At 39.9% G+C, this 18,656-nt stretch overlaps 1 protein-coding gene across 1 annotated transcript in view; it reads left to right on the top strand.

Moving 5' to 3' along the window:
* The window catches only part of LOC137285271 (serine/threonine-protein kinase 31-like), a 37,135-nt gene extending 23,690 nt beyond the window's left edge, over positions 1-13,445 (top strand). The window contains exons 18-28 of the mRNA XM_067817590.1: positions 162-260; positions 465-545; positions 687-806; positions 1,211-1,330; positions 3,729-3,815; positions 4,428-4,580; positions 5,139-5,270; positions 6,027-6,092; positions 6,722-6,954; positions 7,168-7,658; positions 11,372-13,445. Coding sequence (XP_067673691.1) covers positions 162-260; positions 465-545; positions 687-806; positions 1,211-1,330; positions 3,729-3,815; positions 4,428-4,580; positions 5,139-5,270; positions 6,027-6,092; positions 6,722-6,954; positions 7,168-7,658; positions 11,372-11,496 — 1,707 coding nt within the window. The 3' untranslated portion in view covers positions 11,497-13,445. The remainder of the gene's footprint in view (positions 1-161; positions 261-464; positions 546-686; positions 807-1,210; positions 1,331-3,728; positions 3,816-4,427; positions 4,581-5,138; positions 5,271-6,026; positions 6,093-6,721; positions 6,955-7,167; positions 7,659-11,371) is intronic.
* Positions 13,446-18,656: the final 5,211 nt, after the last annotated feature.

Raw genomic sequence — 18,656 nt, 5'->3', positions numbered from 1 at the left:
TTGTCATGAGTTTTGATATTATATGATATGTTGTAACTACTTGACAGTGTTATGTTTATGTACATGAAATGTTTTGTGCTTCAAGAGGAATTGTCAAGTATTATGACCATGTTAGCAACTTATGAAAAAGGCGTCTTCAGAATCCATGTTTTTGCCAGCAGAATGAGGGTGATTCAAGTGAGTTGGATGAGATCAAGAAGGACATCAGCGCCATCAGGACTGAGATCCACCAGGCACTCAACATGGAGGATGGTCTGGTGGTAAGTGGAGCACAGGAGGGAAGGGGTCACCTGCAACGTAACGTTTCACATTGTGTTCAGACATTTAGGACGTACATACTTTCTATGGCCTTCATTTTATTGACTTTATTCCAGATTTATGTAGAATACTAAGGCTGCAAAAAACACACTCCCCTGTTTCACTTTTCGAAGGAAACGTCATTAAACGTCTGGTTTCATTTCCAGACTGACTTGGCCAAGATAGCTGATGCTCACTTCCCAGAACTCATGAAGATCCACCCTGAGTTGGGTATTGACATACACCTGGTAAGTGGAATGTTTCCGCCCTGAGTTGTGTAATGGTATACACCTCTGTCATGTAGATATATCTGTGATACATATTTTCAAGTGGTATCATTATCCCCATCTAAAACCAGCATTTAAGACATGATCAACTGTTTGTTGCAGGAGTTCAATGGCCTAGTGAAACCCAGCCAGGAGATAGAACATTTTGACCTGACACAAGAAGAGGGAGTCACCCAGGGTCTGTATGTGTCCACCTTCCAGGGGAAGCCTATATTCATACGGGTGAGCAGAAAACTAAACCGTGTCAACGAATGTTGTGTTTCTGTGTAAAATATGTGTATTTCCTTGATCATGTCTGTATTTCCTGCATACAGTCTGTGTGTTTGTTGTGTTGCATGTGGTGAGTGTTTGCTGTGTACACTGTGTGTTCCCCTGCTCTGTATCTTGTCTTACCTTCATGTGCCATGAATGCTCTGTCTTAGTGTACTATACCATATTGTAGTTTTCTTCTGTTCTCAATGTGTGTGTTTTTCTTCCTGTGCATCGTGTCTACACGTAGACTAAGATGTTGAGATTTAGGTTAGAATTCATCTTCAGCAACACACCACTATGATGTACCCATTACTTTCATGCATTTACTACGAATGCCCAGAAGTTGTCACCATTTATTCACTCAACTATTTCAGGAGCACTTGTTGTCCGACGGTGATCGTCTAGACAAGGACGAATGTGTCCGGCATGCCATTTCATATTCTGCAGCAAAGCAGGAGAATTTACAGTCCATCATGTCCATCTTCTTTGATAAGGTAAGGACAAAATGGAGTCTGTATGCTTCAGTGTGCAACTGCTGCCACTAGTCTGAAGCATCTGCCTTTCCGCACAGCTCACAAGAATTTGTACTGAAAATCATTAGGGCTGCTACATTTTGGTTTGATTCATCGAAAATCGATCTAGCACTTGAGTTTGTTTTTCAAACAATAAACACAATAAATGAACTAAAATTGATGTGAAATTTTACTAATTTTTTCTTATCCTGACTCATGCTTATTATGCTTATCTCTTCCCTCTATGCGAAGATAGTGGAACACATTAAATCCCTCGAAGTTCCGTTCTAATTGAGGCCGACATACAATACACTCACCCACCTGAAGCCCCCTTTCCCGCCAATATGGTTGCATGACCAGCCATGCTTGTCCCTCTCTTCTTCATCCCCTGATGAGGATGGTTGGAGGCACTTTGGGTCCCAATATGATGATAAGTATAGCATAGATTTCTGTCCTGTAAAGTAAATTTTGTTGTATTATTTTTTGGATTGTAATTATTATCATCTTTATGTAAAATTACAAATGTTTTTGTGGTTTGGGCCCATATTTTCGTCCGCTTATACTTAGACCAATTAGACATGCAAAGCTTTTGTTTTTCCACTGTTCTCTGTGAACTTCGTAAGAATTTATCTAATACAGATTTTACATTGTAGTTATATTCTGTTCGAAGGTGTGAGAAGGACAAACAGTGTAGGCTTTCACTAGTCATGTCTAAATCGCATGATTCTGCATCTTGTAACCACATGTTGTTAACAACTGATACTCATCAGCCAGATGCACCCCATGGGCATGGTCGAGATACCAGTGAATCTTCGTCTAGATCTCAGAAGAGGGCATTATCAGAATCTGGATCATCTCAACCTAAGAAGTTGAAGTTGTATTTGTCCAAGTCTTCAGCTGGTAGACCTGGGCTGTAACAACACTCCACGACTACCGTGAAGTCTTTCAGCGACAAGATTGTCCCTCCCGATGAGCCTCACATCTTCGATGAACCTCCACTGCTACTTCCCAAAGTACAGATAGTCAGCACGCAGGATCAATGAGCACAACGTCTACTAGACCTTCATCAGCTGAGCTGCATTCTTCAGAAACTCTCACTATCTACACAGACATCTACAATGTCTACATTCAACACGTCCAATGCTTCTGTGAACCAACTGCCGTTACTTGCACCACAGTCACTGGACACCAGCCTCTTCGCAGAAAATGCTTTTTCTGCGCCCCAGCTACAGTGAGATGGGATTTCATTGCCAAATATCAACTCTCTGGGTCAAACGGACAGACAATTCCACATCCTGGCATCTACAGTCCTTAGGCCACATGATACACAGGATTTATCATTATTCCCTGTCAGAACGTTGAAAGTATACCTCCAACAAGCTAAAACAAGAAGACAACATTTCCCATTCATCCCATTATCTACTGAGACACCCGCAACACTGTCTCTGAATGGATGAGCACCGTTTTACTAAGGGCCTACAAAGCAGCAGGACTTGAACCTCCATGAGCTTCCAATCCACACAAACTGAGAGCCTGAGCGTCAATACTCACTCTGCTCTTGGAAATAATATACGATGTTTGCCAACCACTACCTACGATACTTCGCCACAGAGAATGTCATTGTGGCATTCACCAATTTGGGCCACTTCTTGTCGCACAACTAACAGTTCCACAAAGTGGCTGAGTTTCACTCGCCCTATTTATCACGTGACTTGTTGAGACCAAGATGCTGTACAAAGTATAATGGTTGAGAGTCCATGGACACATCTTGAACAGGCTAGCATCAGTGATTAAGACCCTGCACTTGTAATAAAGATACTTTTACATGAAGAAGGGTTGCGACTGGTCTTGATAGAAATCTTGACATATGGTTGCATTAGACAATAGTAGGACACTTGCTGATCTATATATCATCACGTTCCAGTCAACGAACACTTCAAGAGAAGAAGAGTTGGACTGGATGTGATCCTCCCCCGCCATTTCATAGATGAATATTGCAAGAACAGGAAAGAACTATTCCCGAAAAGGGGAAGGACTGGACGTTCTCAAATGGCAGCCAACAGAATCCAGCGTGGCCTGACCTACCCCCATTGCCTTCAGATTCAGTAAGCATAATAAGCATGAGTCAGGACTCGTGGTGTCAAGCCCTCTCAAGCGCACTGAATTCTCATGTCGGGCTTATGAGATTTCGGAGAGAGAGGCAAGCATGGCGGGTCATGTGACCGTATGTCCGCTTAGTTTGGGAGGGAACTTCAAGGAATTTCAAGTGCTCCACTGTCTTCGCATAGAGGGAAAAGACAAGCATAATAAGCATGAGTCAGGATAAGTGTAAAATATCAATTTTATTCAGAAAATTATGTTTCTCACTGATATTTTTCAGAATGCTCGACATGCATATGTCTGCACAGCTAAGAATGGGGAGAGATTGTCTAGTATGGTCCACAAGGGCAAGAAGCCCCACAGAAGGGTAGGCTGTGCATCACACAAACATATTGTCAGTAACAGCAGCAATATATCAGTGAACATCTTCCTCATCAACTCTAGCTTCACATACAACAACTCACTTCAACATTATCTGTTCTAATTTATCTTTTGCATAACCAGTATCAAGTAATAGTTGAATTTAGTTAGAAACGTAAGTGTTCACGGAGATGGTAATATTCATGCCAACTGAGCATCCAGGGTATCCATACAATTGCTGAACTTCTTATGACTTATGATGTGTTGTTAAATGAGGGACAAGAGTTATCCCCCTTATATACTTAAGGAAAAGCTACCAGATTTTTCTCTGCGTCAAAGGAGGGTTCCAGTACATTCCAGGGGCCCGTTTCACAAAACTCTCGTAAGCCTAAGATCTCGTAACTTTCCTCGTAGCATTCCTGCTTTCTATGTTTCAGTATAGGAGGTGCCATTGCTACGAGAAAAGTTACGAGACCTTAGGCTTACGAGAGTTTTGTGAAACGGGCCCCTGAACTCTGTCCAAAAATAGCACAAGTCTAAATACAGAGCGCAACACTGACCCTAATTGAATGTAATACACTCTGTGTTCAAGCTAATTGTTATAATATATCTTTTCCAGACCATACAAATGATCATGAGGTGTTTAGCTAAAGCTCTTCAGTGTCTCCATGCCAACAACATTGTCCATGGGGAGGTAACTCCGCAGAACATTCTCATCAGAGAGGAGGATGGCATGGCTGAACTGATGCATCCTGACTTCTCACAGACAATGGTGAGGTGCCATCTGTGTAAAAGTGGTCATTATTATCATGACTTCACTCATAGCTGTTCAACAGAGTGTAATTTGTAATATGACTGATTCCCTTGAAGGTTTGGCCAAGATGTGCAGGTCATCTTAAGGTTTTGTCCACATAACAAGAACTTGTTCTGAATTTGTTGGCATATTTAATGCTCGGAGGTGTTGCTCTTCTAGTTTTACAGAAATACAGATCCAGTTGATAAGGATGGTAGTGGGGTGGAGATAACCCATTACCCAGTGTTCCAGTCTAGTGGGGTTTTGTTTTGTTGTGTTTTATTTTTCTGTCAGACAAGCAGACATGTATATCACTCTCTGTCAGTGTCCAGATGACTTTCCTCTGTTAATTACATTATTTATTTTAGAAATCAACAAGAAAGTCGGCTTGTATAGTAGACAAAAGTATCGGGGCAAGTGATTTTACATGTGCCACTGAACCAGAGTACACTAGTAATATTTCAGTGTTGCAGACTTGCTTATGTCCATGATTGACATGAGTCAACTGTCTTGTAAAACTACATGCTTCATTTGTAGAAAGAACGCAGCAGAAAAAAGTACTCCACCCCTTCAGGGATCTCATTTATGGCACCAGAGTTGAAGAATGCAATGCTGAAAGATGTCTTCCCAGCAACAGACATGTTCAACCTTGGCTTGCTGTTGCTATGGGTAGGTACATTGAAATGGTTTTTAAAAATGCACCTGGTTACAGTCAACTGGTTGGGACAGATGATTATGCTGGTTTCAGTATTGCCTCAAAAATAGGAAGTTGTTTGACAGTGACTCCATTTGTGTCACTGACTTAGAGCTTTCTTTATAGAATTTGTTAATGTAATGAATTCAGTTCAGTATTAGGGAGATCCTGAGACATTTTTGCACATCATGTGAATTTTTGTGTATGTAAATATTACTTTACACATTTTGTAATGGGCTGATTGCCTATGGCAAGTAAACTCTTAAGGAAAACCAAGCTCTCATGATAATCAACTTCTTTATTGCAATGGAGACCCGTGAAGGTCCTGGGGTAGAATAGACCTTCAACAACCCGTACTTGTCATAAAAGGTGACTGTGCTTGTCATAAGAGGTAACTAATGGGATCGGGTGGTAAGGCACGCTGACTTGGTTGACACATGTCATCGGTTCCCAATTGTGCATGTTGTCGGTCACTGGATTGTCTGGTCCAGACTTGATTATTTACAGCTGCTGCCAAACGGTTGAAATTTTGCTGAGTTCGGCGTAAAATTAAACTCACTCGCTCACTCATTATTGCAATGGATGCGATGTTTCAGTGTAGGCACTAACACCATTATGAAGCAAGGGATACACAGAGTTGTAACATGGAGAATATATACATAGCTGCACGTATGTATATGCAGTTGACAAGTTCAGTCAATGTTCCCAGCTGTAACTATATTACATTTCAGCTTCACTATCCAGATGTGCACTTCAGTATCAAGGCTGATGCACCAGACTTCACAGGCATGCCTCTGGTAAGCTGATCTATTGCTTGATTATAGAACACAAGTCATCCTATGGGTTGACAAGGTTGGACAAACATTATAACAGTCCTGTAAAATGCAACTTCACAAATCTTAATACTTTCTGGCTTGTTTTTATCATAAATGCTTAACTGACATATAGTTTGAAAAACATGATGGCCTGAGTGAACAATAAACAACAACATCGGGGTCGAAACTTCACTCTTCCACCACAGAACAGTATGGCTTCTCCTTAAAGAAACGTCATCAGTAATGACATAGCAACCACTCAGGGAATTAGTAATTGACAGGTGTAATTCACAGTGCCTACATCAACAGTAGTTTCACACACTCATTAGTATAATGTATTGGTAGGATTAACTGAAATAGACACACCTTATGTTTGTGTCCAATTCTTGCGAAACCCAATGTGTAGCAGCACCTCCCAGTGAACTCCCAATGACATCATCATGCAGGCACGTGAAAAGATACATGTGAGTCAGGTTGTCATAAAATGCATTCAACTCGGAGAACAATTCCTTTACTTACCATGGCTTCAGACAATGTATATTGTATACTGGGATCTTGCTTTCATTGTTAAATTCAGGCGAGGCATTGAGAAATGTTTTTTTATGTTTAAGGAAAAACCCGTCCAAATTTTGCTCTCCTCACTGCTGAACAATCTTCCCCATCTGCGAGTGACAGCAGATCTGCTTATGACATCAGAGTACCTAAATATGACCATCCCAGAAGTAGACCCAGAGTCACAGCAGCAACAGCACCACAACCACCATCAGCAGCAGCAGCAGCAGCAGCAGCAACAACAACGAGTATTCCAAGACCAACACCTTGCTCCAATGCAGAGTAGTGAGTGGTAAGTCATGAATGCCAGAGCGAACCAAAGCATTCTTTCAGTATTCTGTAGTGTTTACAAATTAAAGAATCCTGTTTACTGGCAACAAACAAGGATTGTGCACTGCTTCAACAATGAAAACATCCAACTTGAGTTTGTTTTTTCTATTTGATAAAACTATTTTTGTTATATAAACATCCCATATTATGATGCATGTTTCCTCTCATTTTCTAGTGATGTAATGTCAAATATTGGTTCCTTCGATCCAAGCACGCTTGATCTGGGTGAACCTGACCAAGAGACAACCAGCCAATCCCTGTGGGTACCAGATCAGAATCAGTTTGATCCAGTCGAGACCACAGAAAGCCATTGTGAACCAGATCTATCAAGCGAGACTTTGCTTTCGAATGGAAAAGAGGCTAACAGTACTGCAGAAGCCAGTAATCAAACCGAAGCAGTCAGTTCAAATTGTGATCAGTCAGTATCTGTAGAATGTATTAAAAACATGGACACTAAAGAAGTAATGGATGCCATGGAGGACAAAGAGAGAGAAGCAGTGGAGGATGGTAATACTGAGGTGGAAGGAGTGGTCAAGGCTGAAAGTGTAGATAAACCTGAAAACAAGCAAAACAGCAATAGCAGTGAAGGGTCCCCAGGACTAGTGGAAATAATGACCGGGAGGGCATCACCGTTGACAAACACAGACAGTATTAACCTAGAAGATGGTGAGTGATAATAACTGTTTGAAAGTCCTTAAAGGCATGTCTTGTGCATGAGAAGTGCAGTAAGGTGTATTCGGGACCCAATCTTCATGTCTCTGCTCTCTTGAGTTCTGTCTCCTGAGTAATATGTAATTTTTTAATGTTTATAAATAACCATGAAACTACTGACATGGTTCAGAAGTTAGTAGCCAGAACCATATAAAAGATTTCAGTATAACTCTTTGTTTTACAACTTTAAAAACAATGCTTGGTGTTTAGTGATTGATGTATTTGTATGGTTGCTTTCTGAATGGCAGAAGATGACTGATCAGGTATGTAGAACCTTTGTTTCTGTTTCATCTGCCTCTCAATCTGCCTCTCACACAGACTCACTCTCTCTTGTTTTCTTGATTCAAGATGTCCTGACTGCAGATCTAGTGTATATCTCACCATATCAGGGTACAATACGTACATATGAAATGAATTACTTGTGGAAATGTTTTAAGATGTTACTGAATTATAGTGAATACCCAGCTTTTGCCAGGACAGGTCAACTGTAGTAGAGTCCCATCCTTGTACCCTTGTCACGTCAACTTTAGTCACTTTGTTATTGCATAAATGTGTGTCTCAGAGTTCCAGATACGTTGCGTATTTTTGTATGATATGCTGTAGAAAAGTTGAAATACGCAAGAAAAATAGATGCCAGCATATAAAAACAAATAATAATTATCTGGTAGTCCACAGACAAGTGAGATACCATTATTTGATTGCCCGAAATGAAGACTGACTTGGGTATCAGGCAATGGAAAAGAATTTTTTTAATCTCTGTTTAGCTGTTTGTCTACATGTAATGTAAACAATTGATAATGTGAGAGCATGGTCGAAAGCTTAAACACACTCAAAATTAAATATCTAGTTTTTTACCCTACAAACAAAACTATTTCAATAGAGGACAGCAAGATGAATTAATAGGCAAGTGCTGTGTTTCACAATCAGATTCAGCTGACGGTGTTACAGATGTAGACAAAGGCACATATTGTGATTTACAGCACAAGTGGATAAAGCTGAATCAACTGAAAACATGTTGCACTTCTTAAACTGCTTATTTTACATAAATCCCCGGATTTTAAAAATATGATGGGTATCAAAAAGTACAGATACCCACTGGAATTTAGAATACCCACTTATTCACAAGTATGAGTGTCGTACCCACATAGTCAAGAACTAATCTGGAGCTGTGTGTAGGACTGTTGAGTGGGACCCATACTTCTCTTCTCCCCTCACCTTGTGAATAGCCCTGGTTAGTGTCCCCCTCTTCAACCTGTGTAAATTGAAATGGAAGCTTGGACTTGTTGTGTCTTGTCATCCCAGCATCGCTCTTGCTAGATATTAGGACTGCATGGTATTACCAGTATACGCCAATACCCTTTCTCAACATGGTACATATTACAGTATTTTTCCTGGGAACCAACCAACATATGGAGTTATGTGGCTATCTCTATTTCCCTTCAATAATTCATTTACGAAACAGCAATATATTACAATGTATTAAAAGTTTTAAAAATGAAAATAGAAGCCCTAATAATCTGTGCTGTTGAAGTTTCTGTTATCAGAAATATAACATTTGTTTTTAGGGTCTTGGTATGCCTTGTAATGCTATTCCTGCATGTACAGTCACTGTCGCTTTAGCTCCCAATATATCACAAGACATACTGCAGTATGCATGCCTTAATTGCAATAAATTGTGATACAGTATATTTGCCACAACACAGACCTAATGACTTAAGGTCCTGGGGTAGAATAGGCCTTCAGCAACCCATGCTTGCCATAAAAGGTGACTGCTTGTCATAAGAGGTAACTAACGGGATCGGGTGGTCAGGCACACTGACTTGATTGACACATGTCATTGGTTCCCAGTTGCGCAGATCGATGCTCATGTTGTTGATCACTGGATTGACTGGTCCAGACTCGATTATTTACAGACCGCCGCCATATGGCTGGAATACTGCTGAGTGCAGCGTAAAACTAAAGTAACTCATTCCCTTACAGTCAGTCAGTCAGTACAGTATAGTCGACATGACTCTCTCTCCTCCTTCAGTCTACACCTGGTACTAATGGATCCTGATCACCTTATGGGTACAATATGTGAAGCCCATTTCTGGTGTTTCTGGTGTCTCATTCTTCTAGTCTTCTTCTGTCTCGTCTCATATTTCTAGTCCTCCCCCTTCTCTCTCCTTCCTTTCTCTTTTTCTATTGTTTCTTTGCTTTCCTGCCCTTCTCCTCCTTTTTCTCCACACACACACACACACACACACACCAACGCGCGCGCACACACACGCATGCACACGAGCCATGTACCATGATCTTGCTGGAATATTGCTAAAAGTGGCATAACATTATAATCCCTTTTATTCATCCACCTGACTCATTACTTGAGGAACGTCACTATTGACATGTTTCCTGTTTTCTGATTAACATGTAGTGGTAAGCTCTGTGACATGCAGTTGCTTGTAATCTTTGTTAACTTTGGTGATGGTGTCTCTGTAGTTGATAGCTCCTGTAGCAAAACTGTCAGGCTTCACATCATTTCTAAAGATAGCTGAATGAGTTTCATTAGGCAAGTTCAACCTGCTGGCTGTGGACCATTGGCGTCACAGTACTGGTGGGTGATCCAACAGGTCATGACACATACCATATAATGGCCTAACCTGTTTGTCTGTTGTATTTGGTGTTTCTGTAGATGAATGTTATTGAGAACTACAGAATGTTTTAGAATAAAGTCATGCAAATGAAACTACAGCTAATAATTGTTTCTTGTCCTGTACTAATTAGATGTGTATGTAACGTTTGGATCAGCAGTGGATAGATAAATAATATACCATGATATTATGTATTTGCACTCTGTCAGTTTAGCACTGATGAACAAGAAAATTGTTCTTCAAAGATGCTAAGGATGTTACAAGTAGACAAGCTCAATATGTGCTATCCCTTTCAAGATCTTAGTAAATTTAACTTAATACTTTGAGTCCTTTAAAGGGAAACATGTTTTCTTAAGTAGTTTTGTACCATAGTTCATGAGTCTCTAATGCCTTGAATCCAAAAGAATAGAGAAATAGCCAAAATGGGACTCAATCTTAAAAGGTTGTAGAATCTGTTCTTTACTGAGATATTACGTGTTGACTTCACTAACTAGTATGTTGCTTAATATTTATAATGATGTAGTGTTTGTAATAATTATGTGTTCTTTTCCAAAAAGGTACTGTAGGAACATAATATGTGACTTGATTAACAATCTAGATGATATTGATGAAACCCACCCTGTGTGCAATAAGGACAGTCATTATCATACCATGCTGCTTCCATCTAACGTGTGTACAGTTTGCCTGCATATACTTCCTTTCTCTGTGGTACCCTAAGTTCTTCTATAAAGTTTGCACTAAAGGTAGACCTAATGGGTACCAGTGAGCTTCCTTGTTCCTTCAAACAAAAATGTTCTCTTGAATACCTATTTCTAAAAACATTATAGATGTTATTATTCACCTGTTGCCATTTCTCTTATTTCTGGTGTTTGAATGAAGTTGTAACATTCTTGAAGATTGAAATTATGTAGGACTGTCTGTTGGTCTTTGATGGGGTAACAAGAAGGCCACTAATAGTATATCATTAACTGGCAGATGTACCTGGCTGGTGCTGTTGAAAGATTGTCTCACTCTCTGTGCACAACTGTTCTGTTGCAGTGGTGAAAGGTTTTAGCAAGCAGAAGTCCTTCCTGAGAGAAGAGACAAGAACTACGCCACCACTTTCACAGCTGCTGAAACAGTACCACAGCCAACCCAGCACAGAAACAACATCTCACCCTTAGATATAGACCCACAGACAGCAGCAGATCTTTTCAGTTGTGTCTCTTTGTTTCTGTTCATATAATTTCATTAAGTGTGCAAGACGGTATCTATTACAGATCTGAGTTTTCGGGTAGCATGATTGTTTCATGTGTATCAAATGTTGATCCACACAGTAAATTGTTTGTGTTGCATAGTCACATGTTTGTTAAGTTGCTATGGCACCAGCCATAAATGAAAACATTTTAAGTTTACAGGACCATAACTGATCTCATGTCTTACTCTGCATTCACTAGTGCATGTGTTTTGATGATCCAAAATGTTTTTGTTTGTTATGAGCGTATTAGCCCAGTGCTATTACAAGGTGCCTGAAAAGCAAGCATCTGTACTTTCCTCAAAACAGTTGTGGTCATTCTCTGTGTGGTGTTACATCAGTAAGAAATGTTAAGATGTATTGGGGGTTTCACCTTGGGTTTGAATCACAGGGCAACAATTTTTTTATTTTTGTCTTTTAGCTCAGAAGTATTAAATGTCATGAAAATGTCAATTTTTAAACTTATCCTGTCTCACTTTGCGCAGCTCTCCTTTTCCTTTATGACCATGTGAGGAGACATACTATGAGCTACACTGAATAAAATCTTGTTGGTCTCTGACAACCCGACCTCATACGCCACTCCGACATCGGTACCTGTCAATCATCTCTATAACTGTGCAGCGTGCTCCAATGATCATGTGATAATATGTTCCTGGCATTTTCTTTCCTGTCGTTACACTGTGTGGGCATGTGGTTGCTCTGTCTTCCGCTTGTCATTATTTTTCAGCATGGGGAAACGTCTTCCCTTATTATATCATGGAATGGACACAAGAAGAGACAGGGATCGTCAAATGTTTCCAAGGATCTCTCATCTCATTTGAAGCGAGATTGTCCTAGCAGTTTGCTGTTTCATCACCATCACCATCACCGGATGAAGAGACTACTGGCACTGTATCTCTTTTTATGGAGTGGCATTCAACTTACCTAGAGTGACTTTCGTCATGCAAGCTGATCTACAGTGATCACTCCAATCCAGTGATTATATCAAGTTCACTTCCTATCTGCTGTAGTGTGCTGATACTGTAAGGTGTACTGTTTGCAACTTCTCATTCAAGTGTTGGGTCTTCACTTGGTTTTTAGACCTATGATAACCCGGACAAGATGCGGGTTGCTGTTTCTCCATTAATCATCTCATCTCAGCAGATTGAGAGTCCTTGGAAGAGAAAGATTTCGAAATGTCACATTTGAGACCCTTTTTCTATTAGCTAGTTACAGCTGACCGTCTTTCTGAGTGGCATATTTTTTATGTTTCTCGGGTACATTTTGAGACATCTAGACATGCCAAAGTGTTCCTTGGTTTACGGTGGGATTTTTCTTGCCAACAGTCAATTACCAGGACAACCAGACCGCACATTTATGATCCAACTGCTGACTGATATCCTGGGTTTTGATGACTCAGAAGATTTGTCCTTATGCCTGGTTCAAGCATTATGGATTTACCTACCTGCCTCCATGGGTTGCCACAGGCTTTGCAAGCGACTATTTATCCCATTATCCTCTGTCTCCACCTCATAAGTCTCTCATACTACCTTGGTGTTTTGCATGAGACCTATGATCCTGTGTGCATATACCTTTGCTGACCTTCCTCCACAGAGCCTCACAAGACTCAGGCTTCCAACATGGCACTTCACAGGAACTGATCCCTCTAGGCCATTATGGAGGTATGCTCTTGGCAGTCGGATACCATGTTGTGCTCACACTACCTTCGGAATCTTTTGGTAACAGATGTGGAATGTCTCCATCAATTCAGTATTTTGGTCCTAGCACAGCAATTGTCATTGACCAGCATTTGCATATGAAGCAATCCTTCGTTTCCATTGGTTTCGCTGTCTACTTATTAAAGATGCCAATGTAATCCATATCTCAGTACTTTCTTTATTTGGGCTCAGGTCATTCTCACCTAGGGAACTAGGGCATGACTGCACTGTCATAGCTATGACTTCATAAATTGTGAGGCCAGTCTTGAGTGCATGCAGAGATGATCGACACTCCTCTTACTGACCTCTGCTCTCCAATCGATTACGTCAGTGAAGTGTTGATTTCCAATTACCTATATGGTTTTGAAGCGTTCTGCTCCTAAGTCCTTTCTCATCTTTGGTAAGTTAGGGAGATTGGTACTGAACAATAAACTACTTGAGCTACCGGGCTATTCCTTCTTTCATCACCTCCCAGCACATGTCTGTGGGGGGGTAATTCCAAAGCAGGCACTGGCCAGATCACTTGGGTCATCATCACCTGATAAATTGTGGGCTTACTTGCCAAACTGCGCCCTTTTGCTTGTCAAAAGATACAGCTGAAAACCACATTAATTCGGGAACGCCCACTCACATGGGTTTTTTGTGCTGTGTAAGCCAAGCTTGGGGTTAATTTGAAGTGACCCATCACAAGTGTGGAGTAAGCATATCGTGCATTAGTGCTTCTCCTTGCCTCCTTGTGTTATGCATACTCTCGTTGGCAGAGTTTTCAGGGTAATCTGCGACCCTCCTGCCAAGTGCGGGATAATGTAAAAAATGAGATAGGATAAGTTAAAAACTTGGAAATTTTAATCATTAATTGTATATTTATACACATATCCAATCTTACATAATGGATGCTCACCCACCCAAGCTGCCCTGCATCACAGATGAGAATGACAGGCACAGATCATCTGAGCGTGCTGCAACCTTATAGAGATGATTGACAGGTGCTGATGTTGGGGTGGGGTCAGAGGTTGTTTTTGGTGGTCAGAGACCAACAAGATTTGATTCAGTGTAGCTCATAGCATGTTTCCACACATGGTCATAGAGGAAGAGGAGAGCTGCATAATATGTGATAGGATACGTATATATACATATACAATTTATGGTTAAAATTTCCAATTTTGACAGACATAGCATGTTACTAGTGAAAAGCAGTTAGAACCAGTATTAAGCCAAGTCCCTTCCTCCCCAGACCATGCCTGGTCAATACATGTTTTGTCATATCGTTGACTTGAGGTTCATTGGTGACCCAGTTTTCTAGGTATTGCAACTTTCACTGTCGAGTTGCTTCCCACAGTTATGCATGCAGAATTGTGTAATTCCAAACAAATTAAACACAGTTAGCAATCATGTTGAGGGAATATTTCTGAAAGTGATGTAGAGATTGATATACTGAGTTTGTAGTAAGATGTTGAGGAAGAGGAAATCTCATCCCAATGACAAATGCTTTCCTCACGTATGTTTCTACAGACACAGTGATTAGTTTGTAGTGTCCTTAGAAATTACATTAGTGAGTACATCTTGCTATTTAATTAAAGGGTTTATGATTATATTTTCCCAAGCTTCATGATGTAAACTAAAGACAAATACAAAACAGAAGAGATATACTTCTTGGTGCTGTTACAAGGGTGAATGGTAGAGTGGCAGTTATATGCAAACAGATCTAGTCAGCGGATAGACAGCCGTTATTGAGATGCTAGTTTGAAAAAGAAGCATATTGTGTTTCTCTGTAACTCTGATCATGTAGGATGTAGAAGACTCTCTCAGTAGTCTAGTATTCCATATTGTGACGAGCCACAGGATGCCTGATTCAGTCATTGAGCAAAACCATTTCAGAGACACATGCATCATTCAGACGTCAATAATGCCAAATTCAGCCATAAAGGATGCTCAATTAAATGATTCCATTTTAGTCACAGAGGATTCCCAATCCAATCATAAAGGATTCCAGTTCAGTAATAGAGGTGCCTAATTCAGTCAGTCACTTTATGATGCAGGTGTTTAGAGATTTTAGTTATCGTGGATCAAACCCAATTTGCCAGCTTTGAGTTAGACAGTTAATGGAATCAGCCACCATACTTTTCAGTAACCACATGCACTCTCCCAACTGATTTTGCTTCTGAGTTTCCTTGAACTTGTCAGGTTTGCTTAATTATTCATTAAAAGAGGTAGCTAATCTTTGTTCCCCTTTCTGATAAAGCACCACTTCCAGATCCTTGGGGCAAGGCACCCTTTGTTGACCAAAGACTTGACAATTATTAGGGCAAGGCACCTGACTCAAGTTACCCATAAGATGGATGATGCACACAAGATCAGTGAAGTAGGGAGGAGCCAGCTGGCCCCACAGGAAATTGTTCCCAGTAAACTTGAATATTATGAATGTCAGAGTAGCTCAATGATATGTGCATCACTCCAGTTACGTTCAGATCAAATATACAAAAATGTAGGCATTTTGAATTCATTCACAGTGAGAAGTTATGAAACCTCTTGCTACTTCTAGCATGAAAACAACAAACAAAACCAACTTCTTCCCTTCTCGGGACAACTCCTGATGATTATCCCTCTTCTAATGGATATAGGGTTTGTCACAGTCCTTGAAGTAAACTCTGTCCTGTAGCTCTGGTATTTGTAAAGTGCTTTCATTTTGTGTTGTGACACCAGGGATGTGTGTGAGCCATTTTTGCATCACTACCATCTTTCATCCAGTTCTCCATTATAACTCCTATAATTGACAATATGTATTTCATTTTTACTGCACTGTACTTAATTGCTATCATGTTAATCAACCTGTAGTCACATGGATACACCTGAAAAGATTCTGGGTCTGTGAGGATATAGGAAACTTCCTGTGTGTGGTACCCACTCAGACAGCTTGTGAATGTGTTGATCTGAAATACTTCAAGCAATGGCTGGTTTGGTGCTCTAGGTCCAAGGCAAAGGTGACTGACAACAACAGACGCATTTTGTTCATTAATATGTAAACAGTTTAGTTGCATTCCTTATCCAAATTCAGTTGAATATAGGATGGATCCATTCAAGAAGAATTACTCGGCTTAGTTTACTGTACTGTTAGATTAAGTGCATTTGTATCCGATTTTACACAATCGTGTTCAAATTGATTTAATTACAAAAATTGAAAACTGGGAGTTTCTCATTGTTTTTGTTTCTTATTAGTTGATCTATTTTGTACATGTTATTCATGTACTGAGTCTGTGATTTTCACATCTCTGTGATAGTCTTAACAGGACAAGTCACACACTAATCATTACACAAGGGCACATCATCCCCTGACCATGTGACTTCATACTGTTCCATGGTTCCCATCATCATTGTAGATTTCCCAGCACCGCCTTGTCAAACCTGTCGGTCAGAGTTGATGCCATATATTTTGTCGGTGTTCCGTCCGTGAGAAACACATTTCAAAACTAGGCAAATTAGGAATGAAGATTTTATGGATATCAACTTCTTTATATGAGAACACAACGTTTCGGAGTTAATGAACTTCTTTATATGAGAACACAACGTTTCGGAGTTAATGAAGGAGTAAGCATTAACTCCGAAACGTTGTGTTCTCATATAAAGAAGTTGATATCCATAAAATCTTCATTCTTATGCATTTCACTTCTAAATGCCCTTCAAAGACTAGGCAAATTAGTATCACATTAGTTCAGAGTGATCTTTATAACACTGGAGTAATTGAAACAAAACACTGTATGTTATAAGGTGATAAAAAAAATAAAAAACATAACGGTTAAGCTGAAATTGCACAACGTGGTTTTCTGTATATTGCATGAAACAGAAATGTCCAGTGATGGTGTGCTTGTGTTGCTGGTGTTCGGATACCTGACTCTGACTATTGCAGGATTCATGGAGAAACATTGTGGAGCTGTTCATGTATTTCATTGTGTGTTCAAAAGAATTTCTGGGGCAGTGGGTTAAAGTGTTGGCTTGTCCTGCCAAAGGCCCAGGTTCGATTCTCTACAAGGTTACAATGCGTGAAGCCATTTTCTGGCATCCCCTGCCATGATATTGCTGCAAGTGGCATGAATCCCAACTAACTTGCTCACTGTAAAGCATTTCTACACAGTCCAGAGTAGTTTTACTGGTCAGACTATTATGGCAACTCGACAAGCAGATCTTGACTTGGGTGGAGTTGAATTTGTGTACACCTTCAGAGTACTTAAGTCATGGACTTGACTGAACAGGATTCCATGGAGCTGTACAATTAATTTGTGTGAAGTGTTACTCCAGGAAGTGCAGTACAATGATGAAAATGATGTTTCAGTTGTCTTAATAGCTATTGTTGGACAAAGATATTACTCGTGATGAAATTCAGGCACCTTTCAAGAATCATCCTTCTGTGTAATTTCTTAACATGGAAATCATCACAATTTGGTTGAATTTGTTTTTCATTTAACAAGGCATAACATTTGTTCAGTATTTCGTGTGTCATGTTCCAGACTCAAGGCGCAATGTCACACCACATTTCTCTATAAATACATTATGCGTTTCTCTCAATAATACTATCAGCCCTCAGGGAACTATCATATAATTTATCTCAACATAAAGATTACAATATTAAATTAAGAAGTTTGAATGAATTAATGCCACATTACAATAAATAACTCCTATACCCTCTACCAGCTGAACATTATACATGTGCAACAGGTTTCAATGTACACGGCAATCCTTTACATTCCAAATATGTCAATCTCAGAGTATCAGTTATCAATTTCAATTAAGTGGTAAGGAATGGTAATTCTTTTTTATTTGCATCAGTAGGAAGCTAAAGTGAGTGCATATGTATCGTGGCCTCTCGACCCTCTCTTGCCCTTCCTCCCCACCCCTAATATATTGTTGAAAATGTGTGGCATTGTGCCTTTAAGCATGTGATTTCATTTTGTCGATTGTTCTGTTTCCATTTTCAAAGTACATGGGATCAGTGATGCCCATGCTTTTTTATTTCATGGATAGACATGTATACTTGTTTTGAAATCGTCACAAATCTGTATCATGTTATCAGAATCATGCTTCTGTTTTAATTCTGTAATAATATGAGATACAAACTTCAAGTGATCTTTGATTATATTTGTGTTTGAATCAACACATGCCTTGTTTCATCCTGTCAAGATCTGACAAGACTCGGGAATAGGGCAGGTGTGCGCTGATTCAACTTTGACCAGCTGATGATTATAAATACTGTATGTTTCCACATCCTTCATCAGGATACAAGTACAGATTTCATTTGCCAGTTTGTTTATTGGTTGTGACAGCTGCTGTAAGTAACACACCATTGACGTTAGAATTGATCTTCACACCATAAATTTTGTCTTGAGCAATCAATTCAAGT

The sequence above is a fragment of the Haliotis asinina genome, chromosome 5 (genome assembly GCF_037392515.1).
Source record: "Haliotis asinina isolate JCU_RB_2024 chromosome 5, JCU_Hal_asi_v2, whole genome shotgun sequence".
Taxonomy (NCBI): domain Eukaryota; kingdom Metazoa; phylum Mollusca; class Gastropoda; order Lepetellida; family Haliotidae; genus Haliotis; species Haliotis asinina.
The sequence above is the reverse complement of the archived record's forward strand: the minus strand, read 5'-3'. Positions and strand labels throughout refer to the sequence as shown.